Raw genomic sequence first — 23682 nt, 5'->3', positions numbered from 1 at the left:
TGCTAGAAGAGAATGAAGCTGGCAGCCTAAGCCTGGGAAGATTCCCTTCCAATGGAGAATGGAAGATGAAAGACTAAGATGGAACAGAAATCAATATCTTTATTGACAAACACAGCAGTATGTGCATCTAGCTTGTAGGACAGATAGTCTCCTTAGTACACCTAACAGGTTTTTCACACTGCATGCAATAGAAGCTAAATTTTGTGTTAACTCACCATAAAAAGAATAATAATTTATTTTATAGAGATTATATTTGGTCTTTGCCTACACATTAGTTTAGTGAAGATGTTGGCACAGATTTACTAGTCCCAATGCCTTTTGGAGTGGGAGAAATAGGGAAGAGTTGCTAACCTTGAGGACCAGGTAATAGGTTTAGCATCATATAGCTATGGAAAGGAGGTTTTTGGTTGTTTTTTGGGGGGAGGTAGTTTAAGTTCTGATAAAATTTGACCAGCTTCCAACATTCTTTTCATAGAATCTTATCCCCTTAAATCTAAATTTTGATCTGCACTTGTTTGGTTTAGTTGCTAATTGAAGCTTTGTCCTTTGGAAGTCTTGTTTATAGTAGTGCAGGAGTGCAGTTAAGAATCATTTGAAACTGGCTCAATTTTTTAGTTTTTTTTTTTTTTTTTTTTTGGATGCATGGCATATGTAGTGGGAGGACAATTTAGGTCTGTTTACCCAGAGAATATAATAAAGTATAACTGCTGATGTCACCTGCTGTCAGTGAGTTAAGAATATTATAGAAGATAGGAAGGTGTAATTATCATTATAACAAAGCACCCTGTCTTTGAGGCTGACCTTTCTGACTTTGGCCGCCTCAGCTCCCATTCCCATCTTAGCTCAGACTGCAAGCATGTTTGCATTAATGTACTATGTGGGCGACTTGGAGCTAGGGAACATTCATTCTTTCATTCTAAGAATTTGCAGATGCTGCTGTTCTTCTTTTCTGCTCCTACAGGTTCTGGTTTAGAACTAAAATTCTAGTTTTGTTTTTTTTTCCTTTTTTCCCAGGAGTTTGACAAGAAGTACAACCCCACCTGGCACTGCATTGTGGGGAGGAACTTCGGTAGTTACGTGACACACGAAACCAAGCACTTCATCTACTTCTACCTGGGCCAAGTGGCCATTCTTCTGTTCAAATCTGGTTAAAAGCATGGACTGTGCCACACACCAGTGATCCATCCAAAAATAAGGACTGCAGCCTAAATTCCAAATACCAGAGACTGAAATCTTTAGCCTTGCTAAGGGAACAGCTTGATCTTTGAACATTTATTGTGTTTTGTACAGGGCATTCTCTGTACTAGTTTGTTGTGGTTATAAAACAATTAGCAAAACAGCTTACATTTGTATTTATTTTCTATTCCATACTTCTGTGCCCCATGTTTTTTTCTCTCAATCCATTCCTTTAAAAAATAAATCTGTTGGAGATGTATGTGTGTGTGAAGTACAATTTGTTCAAATAACAAGATTGAAGGTGGCCTATTAATTGGGTCAGGTGACCAGGTTGGTGAGAGCGAGTCTTCAAAGTCAAATTTCTATGGAACTAGCCATTAGAGTACTCTTGAGTCTTTTTACCCATCCTGCAACAGCTGTCCATGTTAAACGCATGGCAGAGAAGTTTGAGATTGTCTTATGTCTGAAGAAATGGCATTTAAGGATAGTATTCTTTCAAAATAATATTTTGTGTTTCAAGCCTTAGTGGAGTGGATGGATGCATGTTTTTTTTTGTTTTTGGTAGGGGACTGGGGTTTGAACCCAGGTGCACTTTACAACAGTTGCCTCCCTCGAGATTATAGGCCAGCCTCCTTTAAGCTTTCTATGGCTGTTAAATGGTAATAGCTCATTACAGAATTGGGAAAAGAAAATGTGCTGTGTAGGCTGTCTTCCCTGCTCCTACCCTATTCTCCCAAAGGCTACAATTAATGATAGAAGTTGGTTTGATTTTGATGGTAAGGGGGACTGATCACAAGTACATTGTAGCACTGGGCTATATCCCTTTTTTGGGAAGGGGGTCTTACTAAATGGCCCAGGCCTTGAACTTGGAAACCTCCTACCTCAACCTCCACTTCCCAGGTAGATGCCTGGCTATAAGGTAGTCTTTTATTTTTGCTGGGATTTGAACCCAGGGCTTGTCATATGTAAGTGTTCTACCATTAAGCTACATCCCCAGCTCTAGAAGGTGGTCCTGAAAAGGGGAAAACAAAATTTTCTGAGCAGTCATCCTCCATGTTCACTTAATAAAGCCTTTGCTGGAATTTTATACTTGCTGTACTCACTGTGTTTTAATTGGCTGTGGTCAAAGTTTTTTTTTTTTTTTAAATATTTTTGGTTGTAGATGGATACAATATCTTTGTTTGATTTTATGTAGTGCTGAAGATCAAACCCAGTGCCTCATACATGCTAGGCAAGCGCTCTACCACTGAGCCACAACCCCAGTCCTCAAACTGATTTCTTTAAAGAACCCAATTGAAATTGTGGACAAGTAACCATTGCCAGGTGTGGTGCATGTTTATAATCCCAGTGACTCAGGAGGCCAAGGCAAGAGGATTGTAAATTCAAGACCAGCCTCTGCAATTTTGGGAGATCTGTTTCAAAATAAAAAGAATTTGGAATGTAGCTCAGTGATAGAGCGCCCCTGGTTTCCATTCCCAGTAAACCCCTCCCCCCAACCAAAGTAACCATCAAAAGTTTCCTCCCAATTTTATGGAGACCAAATAGTCTTATGAAGAGAAGCACATATGAGAGAGATTTAGCTTTTTGGTACCAGGGATTGAATTTGTGCTCTACCACGTAGCTACACCCCAGACTTTTTTTTTTTTTTTGAAACAAGATCGCAGTAAGTTGCTGAGGGTCTCTAAATTGCTGACTGTGGCTTGGAACTAGGGGTCTTCCAGCCTCAACCTCCTGAGTTGCCTTGAGTTCGTGTGTGGGCACCACACTTTTGAGACTCGCTTTTTTGTAGATAGGGGAAAAAAACGGGGGGTGGGGGCTGGGCCTAATGGTGCATGCTTGCAATCTCAGGGACTCTGCAGGCTGAGGCAGAAGGATCCCAACTTCCAGGACAGCTGTAGCAACTTAGTCCCTGTCTCAAAATTTATAAAAGGGATAGGGATGTTGCTTGGTGGTAAAGTGTCTCTGGGTTTAATCCCCGGACCACACCAAGAAACAGAGCTAAGACAACCTGTACCCATCTTGGGAAATTTTAAGACAAATCTTGACTTTTAGGTTTCCTACATAATTTTCTTTTTTTTCAAATATTTATTTTTTAGTTGTAGTTGAACACAATACCTTTATTTACTTTTATGTGGTGCTGAGGATTGAACCCCAGGGCCTTGCACATGCTAGGCGAGCACTCTACCGCTGAGCCATAACCCCAGCCCTCCCACATAATTTTCACATGAGATAAGGCTTTTGTTTCAGACCTGGGATCTACAAGATGCAAGATCTATAAGAAATCTATGAGAAAAAAAAAATCTTGAAATTTCGGAGCAACCCGAGGTTTCTATTACCTTTTTTTTTTTTTTGCTACTGGGGACTGAACACAGGAGATTTGCCTCAAAAACCACATTCTCAGCCCTTTTTATTTACTTATTTTTTAAATAGTAACTTGTCTCTTTTTTTTTAATATTCATTTTTTAGTGGCAGTTGGATACAATACCTTTATTTATTTATGTGGTGCTGAGGATCGAACCCAGGACCTCGCACATGCGAGGCAAGTGCTCTACTGCTGAGCCACAACCCCAGCCCCATATTTACTAATTTTTAAATTAATTTTTTAATTGTTGATAGACCTTATTACTTATGTGTGGTGCTAAGAATCAAACCCAATGCCTCTCACATGCCAGGCAAATGCTCTACCACTAAGCCACAATCACAGCCCCATTTTTATTTTTTGAGACAGAGTCTAAGTTACTTGAGGACTTGCTAAATTGCTGAGGCTGATTTTGAATTTGTAATCCTATCTCAGCCACTGGAATCACTGAGATTACAAAGTTTGCACTACTGTGCATGGCTGAGTCCTAGATTTGAATTGATAAGTGATGACTCTGTCTTAAGTGTGGCATTAGCTTAGTAACATCTTTGGAAGTTTGTAATTTTTTTGATCAGCACTTTTAGAATCCTAGTGAAGTTGTGCTACATTAGGACTGGAAGGGTTTCAGCGTTGGGGGTACAAAAATTGATTTTACTATTTTTTGAGGCAGTTGAGTTTTCCCCCTGCTGTCTGCAGGAAAAGAAGGATAAAGTACTGAGGAAGGAGACTATAATTGGGGTGATTTAGGTTTGTTTTTCTGTAAACAGATTAAAAATGTTCCCATTAATCATCTCTTTTCTATCCCCTTTCTCTCTTTGGTGACCTGGCTATATTTCTATTTAAAGAACAACAGGAATTTGGTTTCCAAATTCCTTGTTCAGTTAGCCCTACTCCAAACAGATGATCAGTCTTCAGTAATAGACCCTTGAGCTGATTCAAGACCATACAGGTAGACAATGAGAGTTCTAACCTAAGTGTTCTGTACCTTATCTACTGCCAGTAAGTTGGCAACTTTTAACTTCCATTTTTTGATTCAGATGTGAGGAAACCATATTGCTATGAAGATAAAGACTGGGTTAATGGGCTGGGGTTGTGGCTCAGCGGTAGAGTGCTTGTCTAGCACATGTGAGGCACTGGGTTCCATCCTCAGCACCACATAAAGATAAATAAATGCCCAACTACAACTAAAAAAAAAAAAAAAAAAAAAAAAAATCCCACAAAATTGAGTTGATGGCTTTATGAAGTTCCTTCCAGGACCCGCTCTTTCCTATTTATTTCAAAACCCTATAGGCTCCAGCTGGCTGGCTGAAAACAAAATAAGCTAAGTTTTTCTAAGGTTTAGAATTTTCTCAAATGCTCTTAGCTGTTCTTGTTTGAGACAGTTGTTTGTAGCTACCTATACCTGGAAGTGACAGGGCAAGATCTTGTCCCTACTGTGCTGAGCCAAGGAGCATATCTGAAGTCTTCAAATAACCTTGAATGAAGTTATCTATAATTAAACTGTTAGCCAACTCAGAGATGAATTTCTACAGTATCTTTTTTTTTTTTTTTAAGCACCGGGGATTGAACCCAGGAGCACTCAGCCCACCCCCAGGGTCTTGCTAAATTGCTTAAGGCCTTCCCTAATAGCTGAGGCTGGCTTTGAACTTACTTGCAATTCTCCTGCCTCAGCTTCCCCAGCCACTGGGGATTACAGGCATGCACCACCATGCCCACCCCCATCCACTTTTTTTTGGAAACATGATCTTGCTAAATTGCAGAGGCTGGTCTTAAGCTGGTGATCTTCCTACCTCAGCCCCTGGAGTCACTGAGATATGTGCCCAGTTTTTATGGCCTCTTAAAAAACAATGAACTGTAGTAAGAAGATGAGCTCTGCCCAGATCCATCCCAGAGTATTGAAGTGGGGGTTAGGCTACATAAATAGTTTTCAAACTTTTTTTTTTTTTTTTTGCTATTACCCTTTCTTCAAATATATTCTGACCAAGAAACTCCCTTTACAAGACATGAAAACAGGACTTTGCTAGTACATTTATTCTATTAAAAAGGACTTAGTAGTGAGTGATTTTTATTTTTTATGGTACTGGGGCTTTGTGCATGTTCTACCATTGAGCTACGCCCTGTTGTTTTATACTTTATTTATTTATTTGCTAGTACTGGGGATTAAACCCAGGGGCACTTTACCACTGAGCCACATTCTCAGCTGTTTTTACTTTTTACAGCTAAGTTGCCCAGGCTGGCTTTGAACTTGCGAGCCTCCTGCCTCAGCCTTCTGAGTTGCTGGGATTACAGATGTGTGCCCCCGTGTCAGGTTTGTTTTATATTTATTTTGAGATGTGGTCTTACCAAGTTACCTAGGCTGGCTTCAAACTTGCCATCCTCCTGCCTCAGCCTCCCTGAGTAGCTGGGATTACAGGTGTATGCTACCACACCAAGCTATGAGTCCTTTTCTTTCTGACATAGTACACAACAGTGTCTTCCGGTGGAACCTCTTCCACCAGAAAGAATTGAAAGAATTTAAAAAAATGTATTTTCCTAATCACTCAAATTGTAAACTGATTTACTGGTTCAACATACAATTCAAGGTGTTTTTTTTTTTTTTTTTTTTTGGTGGGGGGAATGCTGAGCATAGAGCTTAGAGTCTCACAAGTGCCAAGCACAGAGTCTGCCACTGTGCTATATATTACCTCGGGCCCAGAATTCGAGTGTTGATTGTTAGCCTTTTGATTGGGGCTTTGGCTTCTGGCCCTAGATTCAGTCCTAGGCTGAAAGGTGATTCAGGTGCAATTAAGCTTTCTGACTCAAAATCATCATTGGGTTCAAATGATCCTTCCTTTGGGAGGCAGCACTGTTAGAAAGCTACAAATGTACCTCAAATCTGTGCTTTAGTGCTCAGTGCTAGTTTTACCTGAATCCAACAATGCATAGCTAAGAGAAGTTGGCAGGAGTTGAACAAAACAACAGACCAATGCCTTTGGGAGAAGGCCCAAGCAGCTCCTAATGAAAGCTGCAGAAAACGACAGAATTGGTTTCTTCCTCTTTGAGACTGGGTGATTCAGAACTTGAGTCCAGGGTACTTATCCTTAAGTTGCTCAGCTGTTGCCTCATCAGTCAGATTATTCTTCAGCTCCAGGCATTTAACAGGCATGACTGGTTCATGTTCCAGGATAGAAAAGGAGTTAAAGTTTGAAGCCAGAATGAATGGCCACAATGCCTGAAGTTAGACTTTCATATGTCACTTTCTGAAAACCTGCATCTTCTATCATCTCCTTGAATTCTTCCTAAAACAGAAGGATAGGTACACCAAGAATTGTCTGGATTTCAACTTTAGGCTCTTTGTTGTAAGCTACAGAAATACTGTACCTGTGATGGGAACTTTCGAATGCTCTCTACAAGGTACTGATAGGACTTCCAGTCTCCTGCAACAACCTCTCCCAGTACAGGAATGACCTGAAAGCTATATAGATCATAAAGCCTAAGCAAACAAAAAAGGCAAAAGATTAAGATTAGAATATGCTTTGGATTCATTTCCCCACACTCTATCAAAATTTTTAAAAAAGGGGCTGGGGATGTGGCTCAAGTGGTAGCGCGCTCGCCTGGCATGCGTGCGGCCCGGGTTCGATCCTCAGCACCACATACAAACAAAGATGTTGTGCCCGCCGAAAACTAAAAAATAAAGATTAAAAAATTCTCTCTCTCTCTCTCTCTCTTTAAAAAAAAAAAAAAAGTTTAAAAATAAAAAAAAAAAATTTAAAAAAGAGAAAAAAGTGCCTGAATTCTTCCCTTACGAAGCAAGGTTCTGCCTTGGGTGTGGCGCGTGCCTAAATCCCAGCAACTCAGGAGGCTGATACAGAAGGATCTCAATCTCAAATTCAAGATCAGCTTCAGCAACTTAGTGAGGCCCTCAGCAACTTAAGGAGACCCTGTCTCTAAAGAAAAAAAAAAAAAAGGAAGGGGGTTGGGGGCGGTGCTGGGGACATAGCTCAGTGGTAAAGTGCCCTGGGTTCAATCCCTAGTACAAACAACAACAACAACAAAAGAATCCAGGTTCTAAGAAAGGTTCAGGTCACAATTCCTCTCATGCCTAGAGGAGGCTAAGCAAATACCTGAAATAAGGGAAGTAGGGGAGAATCACAGCCTCTGGGATGGAAGTCCCTTGTATTTCTCCTTTGTTAGCAAAGCAATACAACTTCTTTTTCCTTTTTCTCAAAAAAATAAGGGAAGTGGGTCAGGTGTAAGACCAAGAAGTATGGTGACAGGTTCAGTTAGGAAGTACCAAAAAAGTAAGAAGAGGCAGTTAATACTAGGTTCTGAATACTGCATGTGGGAAGATGGGCCTACCCAAGGTTGCCACGAGGTATCTGATTTCTCAAGTGAAGCTGAACTCCTTCACTAAAATTTTCACATAAAATTTTGATTTTTTAAATTTCAATTTTGGACTGGGGATTGATCCCAGGGGGCACTTTAACACTAAGCAACATCCCCAGCCTTTTTAAAATTTTTATTTGGTAAGGTCTCACTAAGTTGCTGGGGCTAGCTTCCAACTTTTTATTTTTTAGTATTGGGGATTTAACCCAGGGTGCTTTACCACTGAGCTATCTCCCTAACCCCCTCCCCCTTTAAGTTGTAGATGGACATAATTCCTTTATCTTATTTATTTTCATGTGGTACTGAGGATCATACCAGTGCCTCACCCATGCTAGGCAAGTGCTTTTCCAATGAGCTACAACCCTAGCCCCTCCCTAGTCCTTTTAATTTTTTTTGAAACAAGGTCTTACTAAGTTGCTTAGGGCTTCAAGAAGTTGCTGAGGTTATCCTTAAACTAGCAATCCTCCTGCCTTAGCCTCCTGAGTCACGGAGGTTTTTGGGATGCACCATTATGCCTGGCATAAAATTTCCATATTTTAAGTCAATTTCTTAAAATACCATATAAGCCAAACAAAATATATAATGTGGGCCAGCTTGGGTCTCTTCTGGCCTAAGAATCATCACTCCCAACTGCCTGACCTCTGAGGTCTTTCAGGGACTCTGGGACTCAATTTTTTTTTTTCAATATTTATTTTTTTAGCTGTAGTCAGACATAATACCTTTCTTTTCATTTATTTATTTATATGTGGTGCTGAGGATCGAACCCAGGGCCTCGCTCTTGCTAGGCCAGCGCTCTACTGCTGAGCCACAACCCCAGCCCTGGGACTCAATTTTTAAGTTCATGTTATAGCTTACTGGCTATTTTCTATCCATTTTGGGGTGGAAAACCCTTTGGATAGACAATGAAGATAAAGCCCTTTTATGAATACCAACCTGGATATGAGGGGATTGTTTACTTGGCTAAACTCCAGACAGAGAAACCGCCCTCCTGGTTTCAGGACCCGATGGGCTTCTTGGAGAGCCTAAGAAAGACAAGAACAGGACACATGCTTCATCAACCTCACTCAATTCCAATGTAGCTGAGACAGTGTTAGTTTTGTGGGCATTATAAATATTAATTCCTACAAATCCCTGATTTACTCTCAGTTGGACAAAGATAACAGCAGAAATAACCCTACATATCCTAAATGCTGCCCATAATTGGAGAAGTTCACTGACTATACGGATTGGTAAAATTCCATGAAGACCAAATTTAGAATTGGGGATCAAAATCAATGGATATCTTCTTTTTCTTTGGTACTGGAGATGGAACTCAGGAGCACTCTACCACTCTTCCACTGAGCTGCAGCCTCAGTCTTTTTCAGTTTAGATTTTGAGACAGGGTCTTGCTAAGTTGCTAAAGCTGGCCTCCAGATTGTGATCCTCTTGCTTCAGTCTCCTGAGTCTCTAGGATTACAGTCATGTACTATCACACCTGGCTGGATGTCCTCTTCAACATAACAATTTTACTTTAAGTAATCTTACAGAAATGTTTCTGCTGTGGAAATGTCATGAATAAGGGTAATTTGCTGTTTGAATAGCACGTGATTAGAGGCATCTTAAATTAGTTATTAACAAGAGTCTGGTTAAATTAGGGAATAGCTACACAAAAGGAATCTATTCAGCTGTTTTAAAAAGGAGAAATCAGCTGGTCATGGTGGCATATGACTGTAACTCCAACATCTTGGGAGGCTGAGGCAGAAGGATTACAAGTTCCAGGTCATCCTTATCAACTTAGGGAGGCCCTCAGCAACTTAGCAAGACCCTGTCTCAAAATAAAAAATAAGGCTAGGCACAGTGGCACATGCCTGCAATCCTAGCAACTCAAAAGGCTGAGGTAGGAGGATGGCAAGTTTGAGGCCAGCCTCAGCAATTTAGCAAGACCCTGTCTCAAAATAAAAAATACACAGGATTGGGAATGTAGCTCAATGGTAAAGTACCCCTGGGTTCACTTCCCTGTAAAAACAAGCAAATAAGAGGAACCAGTGTTCTTTATGTCCTAACATGGAAAAAAATATATATTTATAGATACATTATCTATATTTTTAATATATCTAATGTTATCATTTAATGTGTCATTTATAATAAACATTTACTATTTATAATTGTAATAATCACATATTGCTTCTTTTTGGTACTGGGAATTAAACCTAGGGACACTTTAAGACTTAGCTACATCCCCAGTCCTTTTAATTTTTTATTGTGAAAGTTGCTAAAGATCTTGCAAAAGATGCTAAGACTAGTCTTGAACTTGCAATCCTCCAAATTCCATTACAGGCATGCACCACTATGCCCAGCTAGCAAATTTTTTCTTTTAAAATATTTTTTAGTTGTCAATGGCTCTTTTATTTATTAAATTTTTCTATACATGGTGTTGAGAATCGAACCCAGTTCCTCACACATGCTAGGTAAACACTCTACCACTGAGCCACAACCCCAGCCCCTAGCAAATGTTTTGAACAGAATACTAAAATAGAAATAAAGAACTGAAGCAGATTAAGAAATGAACATTCCGTTCTCCCTGCAGAGGAACTATGAAGCTACCTTCTGACAGAATAGTACCTGAGTACATTTTTCAGTGTCAGCCTCTGATCATATCTCTGATCGTCTGTAAGCTCACACAGCTTCATAAATGAGAGGAAACAGATGAAATGCCAGGGCAAGACTAACCATCCCAAAGATGTAAATGTCAACCCAAGCAACAAACACTCCTATGGGAGCTGCTCTGTGATTTTTGACCTTTTCAATTTTATAGCTAGGCAAGTTGGCTTTTTTTTTTTTTTTTTTTTTTGTACTAGGGATTGAACTCAGGGCCTTTCAACCACTGAGCCACATCCCCAGTCCTTTTTAAAATTCTGAACAAGGGTCTTACTAAGTTGCTTAGGGCCTAAGTTGCCAAGGCTGGCTTTGAACTTCTGATCCTCCTGTCTCTACCTCCTGTTGGGATTACAAGGCACGTGCCACCATACCCTGTGAAACTTGGCAATTTTAAGGAAGAAGCCTCTAAGCTTAAAATATTCACTCCACTCAAGTGCTGAACCCAGAGCAGAATCTCCTTCCCTCACCCGCTCGCTATGGATCCGCTCCAGACAACTGATTTTATATATATATATATATATATATATATATATATATATTTTTTTTTTTTTTTTTTTCCCTTCAGTATTGGAGATCAAATCCAGGGGCATTCTACCACTGAACTACATCCCCAGTCTTTTTAATTTTTTTTTAAACAGGGCTCTTTAAATTGCCCACACTGGTCTTGAACTTGCAATATTCCTGCCTCAGCCTCCAGAGTTGTTGGAATTACAAGCATGTACCATCTTGCCTGGTGCTGACAGTCACACAATCTCAGGATGCAGGCATCCATACCTGATCAATGTGTGTGACATTCCGGATCCCAAAGGCAATGGTGTAAACATCAAACTTGTCATCATCAAAGGGCAGTTCTTCAGCATCTCCCAGTACCCATGCAAGTCCTGGAAGACAAAATCAGTTTGGGGTCTCAGTTTGGGTAGCTATCTACCTTGTTGTACCCAGTGAATTACTGAACCTGAGGAATCTGTAGTCTGCCAGGCAGAACTGTGAATAGCCTAGGCTAGCCAATTTTTGACTAGCATCTGAAGTGGAGGCAGTTTTGTGGAACTGAGCCCTTAAATCTATGGAGTATGATACAAACTTGGTATTGTCAGAACTGAACTGTACTGAGTTGTTGGACACCTACTAGGTGTCAGCAAACTGAAGAATTGTTTGCTTTTGGGAAGACACACACACACACATCTGGTATCAGAAGTGATGTCAGAAAACATGATTAACCTCTCTTCTCCATTTTATTCCTGGCCACTATCTTCACGGTCCTTCAATCTTAAGAAGTCTTTTTTTGTTTTTGCTTTTGTTTAGGACTGGGGATTGAACTCATGGATGTTTTATCACTGAGCTATACCCCAGGATTTTTTAGTTCTGAATTTGAGACAGGGTCTCCCTAAGTTGCCCAGGCTGGCCTTGAACATGTGATCCTCCTGTCTTAGCCTTGCAATTGCTGGAACTACAGGCATGTGCCATCCCATCTGGCTTAATCTTAAAACATTTGAAGCTGGTATCCTAGAAGTTTAGCAGGATCTGAGTCTTTCCTCCTAGGGTTTCAGAGTATAACCTGATGTTTATTTACTTATACTAAACTCGAGCATTATTTTTAAAAAATCATGCTAGGGATTGAACTCACACATGTTAGGCAAAGTGCTTTAGCCTGGGATATATACCCAGCTCTATCCTCAAGCAATTTTTATCCAACTAAGTGCTTTGGATAGAACATGTGGTTAACAGTCCTGTTCTTGAAGTTAGACTGCTTGGATTCTAATACCAGATTCATCATTAGCGATATATATATATATATATATATATATATATATATATATATATATATATATATATATTTTTTTTTTTTTTTTTTTTTCCCCCCCAGTGCTGGGCATCCAACCCAGAACCTTGAGCATGCTAGTCAAGCAATCTATCGTTGACCCACACTCTCAGCTTTAGCTGTGTGTGTATATTTATATTTGGTACTGGGGGTTGAATTTAGGGGTACTGTATAGCTGAGTTACATCCCTAGTCTTTTTATGTTTTATTTTGAGATAGGGTCTCACTAAGTTTCTGGGAGTTCTTAAAATAAATTATTTGTGGATATTAAAGAATTATTATACTGGTTCTATTGGAGTCATAGAGAAAGTGTCTAGACCCCAAGAATAGTCTTAAATTCAGAAACATACTATCTCCTCTAAGGACAATGATTTGACTTTAACGCTGTTAAATAAAAATTACAGGATGATACTATTTTGGAGTTCCTGCACTAAGTCCCCACCGACCAGGCTAAAAATAAAACTTGGAGTCACTCATACAAAAGTTCTACATCACCACGCTGAAAATAAGCTGTTTATCTGACCCTCTGAGAAACTAGAAGAAATGAGAAATAACAGCCAAATTTCTCAGTCTAGTTTTATTTTATTTGGTACTGGGAATAGGAGCCACATCCTCAGCCCTTTTTTATATTTTACTTAGAGACAGGGCATTGCTGAGTTGCTTAGGCCCTCACTATGTTGCTGAGGCTGGCTTTGAACTCATGATCCTCCTGCCTCAGACTCCCGTGATGCTGGAATTACAGGTGTATGCCACCGTGCCTGGCTCCCCTTTTAATTTTTTTATCTTGAGACAGCGTCTCACTAAATTACTTAGGTCCTCACTAAGTTGCTGATGCTGGCCTTGATCTTGCAATCCTCCTGCCTCTGCCTCCCAAATCATTGGTATTACAGTTGTGTACAACAGTGCCTGGCCCAGTCTAGTTTCAATCAGCATGGTCATGAAGTTTTCTCTGACTTTAATTCTAATAACAACAACAACAAAAAAACTGATGTAATCTGTTGTTGACCAGTCAGTTATTTTTCTATTGTTTTGGCCTTGTTTTACAAGGAGAGTAATTTCAGCTGGGCACTATGGCAGATACCTATAAACCCTAGCAATTTGAGAGGTTGAGGCAAGAGGATGACAAGTTCAAGGGCAACCTCAGTACAAAGAAAGCAACTCTTATATATATGCCCCGCCTCGGCCCATAACTGTGGATTTGGCCCAGGAGTGCTTAACTGAGCCACAGAGCCACATCCCCAGCCCTTTTTATTTTTTATTTTGAGACACAGACTCACTAAATTGCTGAGGCTGGTTTGAATTTGTGATCCTCTCACTTTAGCCTCCTGAGGCACTAGGATTACAGATGTGAGCCCACCGAGCTGCTTTCTTTAGCCTTTATCTGTTTATGAAACCAACATCCTGCCAGGCATAGTGGTACATGCCTGCAATATCAGCTCCTTGGGAGACTGAAGCAGGAAGATTACAAATTTGAGGACAGCCTGGGAAATTTATCAAGATCCTGTCTCAAAATAAAAAATAAAAAAGGACTGGGGATGTGACTTGGTGGTAGAGCTCCCCTGTGTACAATCCCAGTACCACAAAAAAACAATGAAACAAAAAAATTAACCTCTTTTGCTTGGCCCATGGGAACACAATTATTATTTTTTATGGAATGAAGTGTTGCCAGAGTAAAAAATTGCAAATGACACCAATTAAGATCTTTTAACTACACTGTTGTAATTCTGTCCTTTTCACCTGTATCCAATCAGACATAAAATATAAAAAGAAGGCTAGAAGAGGCAAATGAAAACAAACTGTCCAGAAAGCAAATAAACAACATCTAACAAGAGTTTTTTTTGTTTGTTTGTTTGTTTTGGTATGGGAGTTGAATTTGATCCCTAATGTATGCACAAATGTGTGTGTGTGTGTGTGTGTATCTATAAAATATACAATAGTATTAGACATACAAAATTCCCTTAAATGTTAACTTTTACATCTGTTAAATAATTTCTAAGATCCCCTTACTTAGTTTCAATTTGTTTTTGCATGAAATGTTTTGCAAAAGCATTACTGGATGTTACTAAAGCAAGAAGGAAAGAAAACCATACTATGGAACACTTAATTCCTATGCAGGTACATTTTTCCTGGCTGCTGGGAGAGCTTGGAAGGCAAGCTACTATTTAAGAGATGATTCCATAAATAGAATGTTACCTCTCATTTCAATATCTTTGTTCTCCATTCTTTTTTTTAAATTTTTTTTTTTAATATTCATTTTTTAGTTCTCGGTGGACACAACATCTTTGTTGGTATGTGGTGCTGAGGATCGAACCCGGGCCGCACGCATGCCAGGCGAGCGCGCTACCGCTTCAGCCACATCCCCAGCCCCTTTGTTCTCCATTCTTTAGGGTGAACACCAGGGAGACGGAAACAGGGTTATCAGTAGGAGTTAGAAAACATAGTGCCTTTGTCTAAAAACACTAGTGACTGTCTGCCTTCTGGTTAGTGTTGATGGTTAACAAAAGAGCCCTTCATCTTGGGGGCCAAGTAGGCTGTAGTTCATCTAGGCAGCTCCTTCTGAGGGTGAAAGGAGGAGGAGGAAGAAGAATTGGGCTAAAATAACCACAGACATTCAAGCGGGCAGGAGGAAAGGACAAATGCAGGTGTTGACGTGAAGTACTTTCTTTTCTTTGTTGCCTACTGTTGCCTCTCTGTGGCTGCCTGCAGTGCCTGGCCAGCTAAGAAGAGGGCAATGCAGTGGCCTTGAAAAGCTGGGTCAACAGGGTACAGCCAACAATTAAAAAAAAAAAAAATCAGGGGCAGAAACATTTTAAAATATTAAAATAAATGGAAAGACAAATGTAAAATTTACATTTTCTTTCCTTTTTTTTTTTTTTTGTTAGAGAGCTGGAATTGAACCCAGGGCCTTGCACATGCTAGGCAAATGCTCTACCACTGAGCTATATCTGCAGCCCCCCTAAAATTTATATTTCATGCTGGAGCTCAACTGTTCCATTTTGAGTTTGTTCCATTTTGAGCTTGCAGAGGGCTCCTGCAGTCACCAATCTGCCTGATCTACTAAAGTAAGGAAACTGTTGTTGTTTTGGTATTGGAGACTGAAACCAGAGGCATTCTACCACTGAGTACATCCCTAGCCCTTTTTTGTTTTTTCCTTTTTGTTACTGGGGATTGAACCCAGTGGTGCTCAACCATTGAGCCACATCCCCAGATCCCCAGCCCTTTTTCATATTTTACTTAGAGACAGGGTCTCACTAAGTTATTGAGGCTGGCTTTGAATTTACAATCCTCCTTTCTCTCTCTCTCTTTCTCTCTCTCTCTTTTGGTGGTGTTGGGGATTGAACCCAGAGCTTTATGCATGCAAGGCAAGCACTCTACCAACTGAACCATATCCCCAGCCCCTGCCCCAGCCTCCTGAGCCACTGGGATTACAGGTGTGCACCACTGTGCCAGGTTCATCCCCAGCTCTTTTGATTTTTGTTTTTTGAGCACAGGGTCTTGCTAAATTGCTAGGCTGGCCTTGAACTTGCAATCCTCCTGTCTCAGCCTCCCAAGTTGTTGAGATTACAGGTGTATGTGAAAGTAAGGAAGTTTGAGGAGTACTGTTTGGATATTTCTCTGGGTCATTTATGACTTCTGAGAAACAGATGCCAAAACAGAAGAAGGAGTAGAAAGATTTTTTCATTTTTGCTTTTCTGGTGGTGGCAGGGGCAATACTTGGGGAAGGTAAAAGGAGGAGATAGAAAGATGAAGCAGGAAAAGTCTTTAGACCTTGATGCAGCTGTAATGAGGCCTCAGTCTACTCAGTTAGGGATCTTTGGAGCAAAGACTGACTGTTAAGAGTCCTGCTTGGGAAATGTGCAGGCCCTGGAAACTACATAGTGCTCAGTTGTGGTCTGGGGGCTGCCAGGAAAGAGCTTGGCCTTGCTTGAAATCTGAGGGAGAGAATAAATTACTAATAGTGGAATGGCTAACCAAGTGTAGTCTTGGGGCTGAAGGGCAAGTTTTGTCTTCACAGGAAATCTGAGCAGCTTGCTTACATTCTACATGAATCAAGCCATCCTAGTACTGATAGGGAATGGAATGAATTAAGAATAGATATGATATGCTGAGGTCATCCTAGAGCGGCTGAGAGTTGGAAGCAAAACTTCCATTTTAGGGTCCAAGAGCTGAGATCCAAAGATTCAGCTCCAATTTAGGATCTGCCACTAAGTTTTGTGACTTGAGTAAGAACCTTAACCCTTTTGGGCTCTGGTTATATTCCCTGTCACATAGGGCTAGTCATTTTTTAGCTTAACAGGTTGCTGAAATAAATGTACAATGAATACCATAGTAATGTAGAATTAGTCACATAAACGATCTTCAACTTCTAACAATGAGTTTCTGAAAGCTGGAATAAAAAGCATTTCAAGAGTCAGGTGTGGTGGCACATGCCTGTAATCCCAGCAACTCAGAAGGCTGAGGCAGGAGCATCACAAGTTGGAGGCCAGCCTTGGCAACATAGTGAGATCTTGTTTGAAAATGAAAACTAAAACGGGCTGGGGGTGTAGGTCTGTGGCAGAGTGCCTCTGGTTTAAATTCCTAATATCAAAAAATTGGTGAGGGAGTGTTTCAGTACAAATATATAACAACAAATTTCATCAATATGTGCCCCAAAAATATGAAAAAATACCATATAATATTTTTTCAGATTTTTTTTTTCCAGAGAGAGAGAGAGAAAGAGAGAACTTTTAAGATTTTTTTTTTTTTTTTTAAATTTTCGGCAGACACAACATGTTCATTTGTATGTGGTGCTGAGGATTGAACCCAGGCTGCACGCACGCCAGGTGAGCACACTACCGCTTGAGCCACATCCCCAGCCTCCATATAATATTTTTTAAAAAGCATTTCAATGTTATGTAATCCACCTAATTCTATAAACATACCCTGTGTCAACTTTATGTAAGACTCACCAGCTTTGTATCCTCGGTCAAACGCTTTCTGTTTTCCAATCTTTAGCATCTCCCTATTGATGTCACAGACCATGACACGGGAGCCGCCCAGGGAATCTTCTTCATTCTGGTACTTTTTAGCAATTTCTTCCCAGGATAAATTTTGTTGGGCTCTTAACTTCCTCTTCTGCTTTCCCTGATGCTGTGCCTGAACATAATTAAGGAACCGGAATGCAATGTCACCTGTGGGAAGCCAATAGGAGGAAAGATACAAACCAAAACAGAAAAAAAAAAGCATTTCCTAATCCCAAAAGGAGTAACAAAAGGAGTGGATGAGTGCATGAAAATAGAAATTTCTACTTTTTTCAATGTTAACCTTTGTTTTTCAACAACTCTTCCTTGTTTTGTTTCTACAAACATCTACGTCTCCAGCACTTTTTATATTTTTTTTATACTGGGGATTGAACACAGGGACACTTAACCACTGAACCACATTCCCAGTCTTTTTTATTTTTTGAAATAGGGCCTCGATAAGTTGCTGAGGCTGGCTCTGAACCTGTGATTCTCCTGCCTTAGCCTCCCAGATTATAGGTGTACACCACCACACCTGGCCCATGAAATAATTTTTATAACAGAAACATAAATATATACTGATGATCTTCTGTATCTGCAGGTTCTGCATCCAAAGACTGAATCAACTATGGATCAAAAATGCAGTTAGGGGCTGGGGATGTGGCTCAAGCGGTAGTGCGCTCGCCTCCCATGCGTGCGGCCCGGGTTCGATCCTCAGCACCACATACCAACAAAGATGTTGTGTCCGCCGAGAACTAAAAAATAAATATTAAAAATTCTCTCTCTCTCTCACTCTCTCTCCTCTCTCACTCTCTCTTTAAAAAAAAAAAAAAAATGCAGTTAGAGGGCTGGAGTTGTACCTTAGTGGTAGAGCACTTCCCTAGCATGAGTGAGGCACTGGGTTCAATTCTCAGCACCTCATATAAATAAATTAATAAAATAAAGGCTAAATAATAATAATAATAATAAAATAATAATAATAATAATAATAATAATAATAATAATTACTATTATTATTATTATTATTTAGTACCAGGGATTGAATCCAGGGGCACTCAACCACTGAGCCACATCCCCAGCCCTTTTTTATATTTTATTTAGACAGGGCTTTGCTGAGTTGCTTAGGGCCTTGATAAGTTGATGAGGCTGGCTTTGAATCTGCAATCTTCCTATCTCACCTCCCAAATTGCTGGGATTACAGGTGTGTGCCACTATGCTTGCCTAAGGTTAAATTGTTAAAAAAAAAAAAAAATGCAGTTAGAGACAGGCACAGTAGTGCGTACCTGTAATCCCACTGCCTGGAGAAGTTGGGGCTGGCAGACCACAGGTTTTGTTTGTTTTTGTGTAGTGCTGGGGATTAAACCCAGGGCCTTGTATATGCAAGGCAAGCACTTTACCAACTGAGCTATATCCCTAGCCCCAGATTACAGGTTTGAGGCTAGCTACGACTATTTAATGAGACTCTGTCTTAATATAAAAAAGTAAAAAGGAGCCAGGTGTGGTGGCACATGCCTGTAATCCCAGAGGCTTGGGAGGCTGAAGCAGGAGGATCATGGGTTCAAAGCCAGCTTCAGCAACAGCAAGGCACTAAGGAATTCAGGGAGAACCTGTCTCTAAATAAAGGGTTGGGGATGTGGCTCAGTGGCCGAGTGTCCCTGAGTTCAATCCCTCCTGTAACCACCCCCGTCAAAAGAGTAAAAAGGGCTGGAGATGCTCACTAGTAGAGTCCCCTCAAGTTCAATCCTTAGTACCAAAAAATTATAATTAGCACTGGATGTGGGGGTGCATACTTATAATCCTAATCACTCAGGAGACCAGGGCAGGAGGATAGCAAGTTAGAGGGACAGCCTTCAGTGGGACTGTGGGACTCTCCCTGGGCTCTCAGCTGGGACACAGCCAATGGAAACGTGCTTACCCATCATGTGTGAGCCCTGGGTTCAATCTCTAGTAATAAAAAAATAAATAAATAAACAAAATGTAGTAGGCCTACAATGGTTTTGACTGTACTGGATATGTGCAGATTTTTTTCTCCTGTCATCATATCCTAAGCAATTAAGAATAATAACTATTTACATTACACTAGATTTCTGTTTTACAGTGCTAGGGATCAAACCTGAGGCCTCACTGCGTGCTAGTCATCAACATATGTTTTAGAAAACAGGACATTTTTCTCCCCAGATGCCCAGTGTGCAACAAATAACAAAGGACTGTGCATAACAATTAAGCTTTTGATAACTGATGTGATAGCAGATTAGGTAGAAAGGGCTTCTTAGAAAGCTTATATAATGTGCTAAGAGGTTTTCTCCCCAAATAGAGAGGAAAAGTGGGTTGAGGGCTAAAAAGAAGATAAAACAGGTTGGGGGTATAACTCAGTGGTAGACCACTTGCTTGGCCATGTTCAAGGTCCTGGATTCTGTCCCACATACCAGAAAAGAAGAAAAAAGATAAACCAGTCATTTAGATGGGAAAGTGTTTGGAGTCAAAAACTAGTCTTTTTACTTTGAAATCCTATTTTAACAGAAAAGTGAGAAGCACAAAACTGCTCTTTTTTTTCCCCCCAGTGCTAGGAATTGAACCCATGATCTTGCACATGCTAGGCAAATGGTTTATCATTGAGCTACACCCCCAGGCTTTATTATTTTGGGGGGACAAGATCTTAATTAAATTGCCCTGACTGGCCTTGAACTTGCAATCCTTATGCCTCAGTCTCCTCAGTAGTTGGAATTACTGGTATGTGCCACTGCCTTTATTTTATTCATTTATTTTTATGCAGTGCTGAGGATCGAACCCAGTGCCTCACATATGCTAGGCAAGAGCTCTACCACTGAGCCACAACGCAGCCCTAAAGCTGCTTTTGACTAATATTTTTGCAAACCCTTCTCGGATATTATAAGTATTCAGATTTTCAGTTATTACCTTTGGACTAATGGTAGGTAATATGGTTTGGATGTGAGATGTCCCCTTGTATCTGGCCAGTGAAGTCTTTCTCTGTTTCCTGATCACCATGATATGAGCTGCTTCCCTCCACCATACTCCCCCACCATGATGTTCTGCCTCACCTAGAGGCCGGAGGAATGGAGCCAGCCTTCTATAGACTAAGACCCCTGAAACCTCAAACTTTTCCTCCTCTACAATTGTTTTAGTGGGGTTTTTTTAGTCACAATGGTGAAAAAGCTGACTAAAACAGTAAGTGGGCTAACTCATTCCAACAAGAGAAACTAATTTCTGTAATACATGCTCAATGGTACCTAAGGACACCAAATTCAATATTACCTGTGCCTCCAGCAACATCGAGCAGTTGGGTCCCAGGTAATGGGTGCATCTTCCTGAGCAACAAATCCTTCCAAACACGATGGATACCAAGACTCATCATATCATTCATTACATCATACTTCTTGGCCACACTTTCAAACACCTGATAGACTGATATGAGAGAAATTCACAATTGCTCTTAGTAGGAATGAGAAAATCCTACCTGGAAAAAAGGAAGCTTCTGAAGCCACTCTCTGAACACGCCTGTCTTTGAAAGGTGATATTAAATCATAATGTTTGATGCCCAAATCTATACCTTAAGCGGGGTGTGGTGGTCTACATTTGTAATCCCAGTGGCTTGGGAGGCGGAGGCAGGAGGATCACAATTTTGAGGCATACCTTAACAATTTAGTGAGGCCCTAAGTAACTTAGTGAGAACCTGTCTCAATATAAAAAATAGCTGGGCATGGTGGTGCACACATGTAATCCCAATGGTTTGGGAGGCTGAGGCAGGAGGATCATGAGTTCAGAGATAGTCTGATAGATTAGGGAAGCATTTAGCAACTCAGCAAGACCCTATCTCTAAATAAAATATAAAAAAGGGCTGGGGATGTGGCTCAGTGGTTAAATACTCCTGGTTTCAATCCCCAGGACCAAAACAATAATGATGAAATAATAATAATAATATTAATATTAATATTAATAATAATAATAATAGTAATATAAAAGTGGCGGGCGGCTAAGCTCTGCCGGGTCGGGCAGTGGGATAATCCTTTGATGTCACGACCTTACAGACAACAGAATGAAGTTAAAAGGAGTTAAATCAACCCTTACTTGGACAGAAGAAAACCAGATCACGACTGGACAGATCCCTCCCTTCGCCCTCTCGCCCCTTTCACCTTTGCCCCCCTTCTCCTCTTCCGACACAGTCTCAAACCCAAAGTGCGTTTCCGGTGCTCGCTTCTCTTGGGACAAAAGGCGGGCGCTCAGCAGGCTCCCGGGCCAGGAACTACGAAGCCCTGGGAACCTGTAGCTCCTCATCGCGCGGGCGTAACCCCATAGACCACAGCTCCTGGGGGCCGCCATCTTGACAGCCGGGCGACGGGGGCCAGAGCTTACGTCATGTTACATCACCGGATGCGCGACGGAGGCCGGCTGGAGACAGTGTGTATTGGAACGCGCCTGGAATCAGATGTTAAAGAGGCATGGACTGATCTCTGGGACCCAGAAGCTACTTTCTCTTTGAACATCCATCTGAAAGCCCTTCCTATCTCTTTTCCCAGATTGAATTTAGAATTCGCCAGGTATGAGGAGACCTCAGGGTGAGCACCCAATCACCTCTCAGACGTGTCTTAATTCTGACAACAGATATATTAGGACCCAAAATTGCGAGATAACTAGTAATTCTTTTTTTCTGGTGCAAAAGGGGGAAACTGAGGCATGGTGTAGTTAAAAGACCAAGGTCACCGGGCCAGTTCTTGAAAACTTAAGTCTAAGAATCACCTCGTTTGAGCTTCATTTATTGGTACCAAGGATTGAAACCAGGGGCATTCAACCGCTGAGCCACAGACTTTTTATATTTAACTTGGAGGCAGGGTCTCGCTAAGTTGCCTAGGGTTTCGTTAAATTGCTGAGGAGATTGGCTTTGAACTTGCGATCCTTCTGCTTCCTGAGTCTTTGGGATTACAGGCCTGCCTGGCTCATTTATTTATTTATTTATTTTAAGAGAGAGGGAGAGAGGAGAGAGAGAGAGAGAATTTTTTAATATTTATTTTTTAGTTTTCGGCAGACACAACATCTTTGTATGTGGTGCTGAGGATCGAACCCGGGCCACACACATGCCAGGCGAGCGCACTACCGCTTGAGCCACATCCCCAGCCTCTGGCTCATTTAATTTTAAAATACAGATTCTTGAACCCCAACTACCAGAGATTTTTAAATCAGTAAATCTGGTATGTATCTCTGGAGTGTGAGTGTGTGTGTGTGTGTGTGTGTGTGTGTGCGCGCGCGCGCGTAATCCAGGGCCTTGGGCATGCTGGACAGGCATGGGATCTTTATTTGAATAAACTTCTCTGGTGATTATGATGGAAGAGATTAACAGACTTTACACTTTACATTTTTTTTTTTTTTTTTGGTACTGGGGATGGAACTCAGGGACACTACCATGGAGCTACATCCCCAGCCGTTTTTATATTTTATTTTGAGACAGGGTATCAGTGAATTGCCTATGCTGGCCTTGAATTTTGCGATCCTTCTTGCCTCAGCCTCTCAAATTGCTGGGATTACAGTTCTGCACATCCTTGCCTGGCTTGCACACCATTCTGGAAAAACACTGAGAAATAAACATAGGAAAGACTTCTTTGGCCTGTCCATTTTGTGAACCTAGGAAGTTCTAAAGAGAATGAAAATTCTGGTATCATTTTAGAAAGCTAGAACCAAACACTATGCACATTTTGTCTCCTGCTGATACATGCCACATTTTTAGCTTCAATTGGCATGTCATGAGTGTTTTACTTAAACCCCATATTTCCAGTCCTTTTTATTTTTATGGAAAGAATAACGTAGACCATCTTGCACAAAAGAGAATGTAGGTTGTTGTTTTGCTTGAATTTCTGTACGTTTCTGTTTTAATTCCCTATTTAAATGTATATTTTCTGTAAATATTGTACAAGGAGAAAGTGCCAAGGATCCAAAGAAACTATTTTGAAATGAAAAGTCTCTTCCTGGTTTAATATAGCCTGACAGATGGACACCTACTACACTCAGATTTCCTTCTCTTTTATTTTTATGAATGATAGAAGGAAGAAATGATTCATCCATGAACTCAGAATTTTCATGTCTTTGTTAAAGGAAGTAAAGGTTTATCAGGGAATTGGTAAAATCTCCACACCTAGTTATATAAAAGAATAGACCCCAGGATTTGGGGCTGATCCTTCTGGACATAAAATTAAGTTTCCAGATTAATTGTGTTTAGCTATTTTCTTACTTCATCATTATTTGTGTGTGTGGAGGGGAACTATAAAAAGGGAAGCAGGAAAAGAATGGATAGAGGGCATTTAAAAAAATTTTAAAAAT

The 23682-nt window shown here is 40.6% G+C and overlaps 2 protein-coding genes across 3 annotated transcripts in view; one reads left to right on the top strand and one right to left on the bottom strand.

Moving 5' to 3' along the window:
* Window positions 1–6695, top strand: part of DYNLL1 (dynein light chain LC8-type 1) — a 36782-nt gene extending 30087 nt beyond the window's left edge. For both annotated transcript variants that reach the window (XM_081287550.1, XM_081287549.1), the window contains exon 3: window positions 1015–6695. In XM_081287550.1, coding sequence (XP_081143676.1) covers window positions 1015–1152 — 138 coding nt within the window. In that variant the 3' untranslated portion in view covers window positions 1153–6695. The remainder of the gene's footprint in view (window positions 1–1014) is intronic.
* On the bottom strand, window positions 3671–21729 carry COQ5 (coenzyme Q5, methyltransferase). Its single transcript, XM_081287543.1, has 7 exons — window positions 21507–21729; window positions 20629–20778; window positions 17305–17526; window positions 11312–11418; window positions 8834–8922; window positions 6896–7007; window positions 3671–6813 (listed from the first exon to the last, which is right to left on the bottom strand). Exons 1-7 carry the CDS (start codon window positions 21691–21693, stop codon window positions 6712–6714), a joined length of 969 nt encoding a protein of 322 aa, XP_081143669.1. The 5' UTR covers window positions 21694–21729; the 3' UTR covers window positions 3671–6711.
* Between the last annotated feature and the right edge of the window lie 1953 nt (window positions 21730–23682).

The sequence above is a fragment of the Spermophilus citellus genome (genome assembly GCF_964194105.1).
Source record: "Spermophilus citellus genome assembly, chromosome: 3".
In the NCBI taxonomy this organism is placed as follows: domain Eukaryota; kingdom Metazoa; phylum Chordata; class Mammalia; order Rodentia; family Sciuridae; genus Spermophilus; species Spermophilus citellus.
This window is presented reverse-complemented; position numbering and strand designations above follow the sequence as displayed.

What these genes read in the sequence shown, in the direction of transcription:
- COQ5 (XM_081287543.1), bottom strand. Translation starts at nt 21,693, where the DNA reads ATGGCGGCCCCCAGGAGCTGTGGTCTATGGGGTTACGCCCGCGCGATG. An exon ending in AGAGGAGAAGGGGGGCAAAG is followed by an intron (nt 20,779 to 21,506) that starts GTGAAAGGGGCG and finishes CTCTCATATCAG; the next exon opens with TCTATCAGGTGTTTGAAAGT. An exon ending in CGATGTTGCTGGAGGCACAG is followed by an intron (nt 17,527 to 20,628) that starts GTAATATTGAAT and finishes GGCTTCCCACAG; the next exon opens with GTGACATTGCATTCCGGTTC.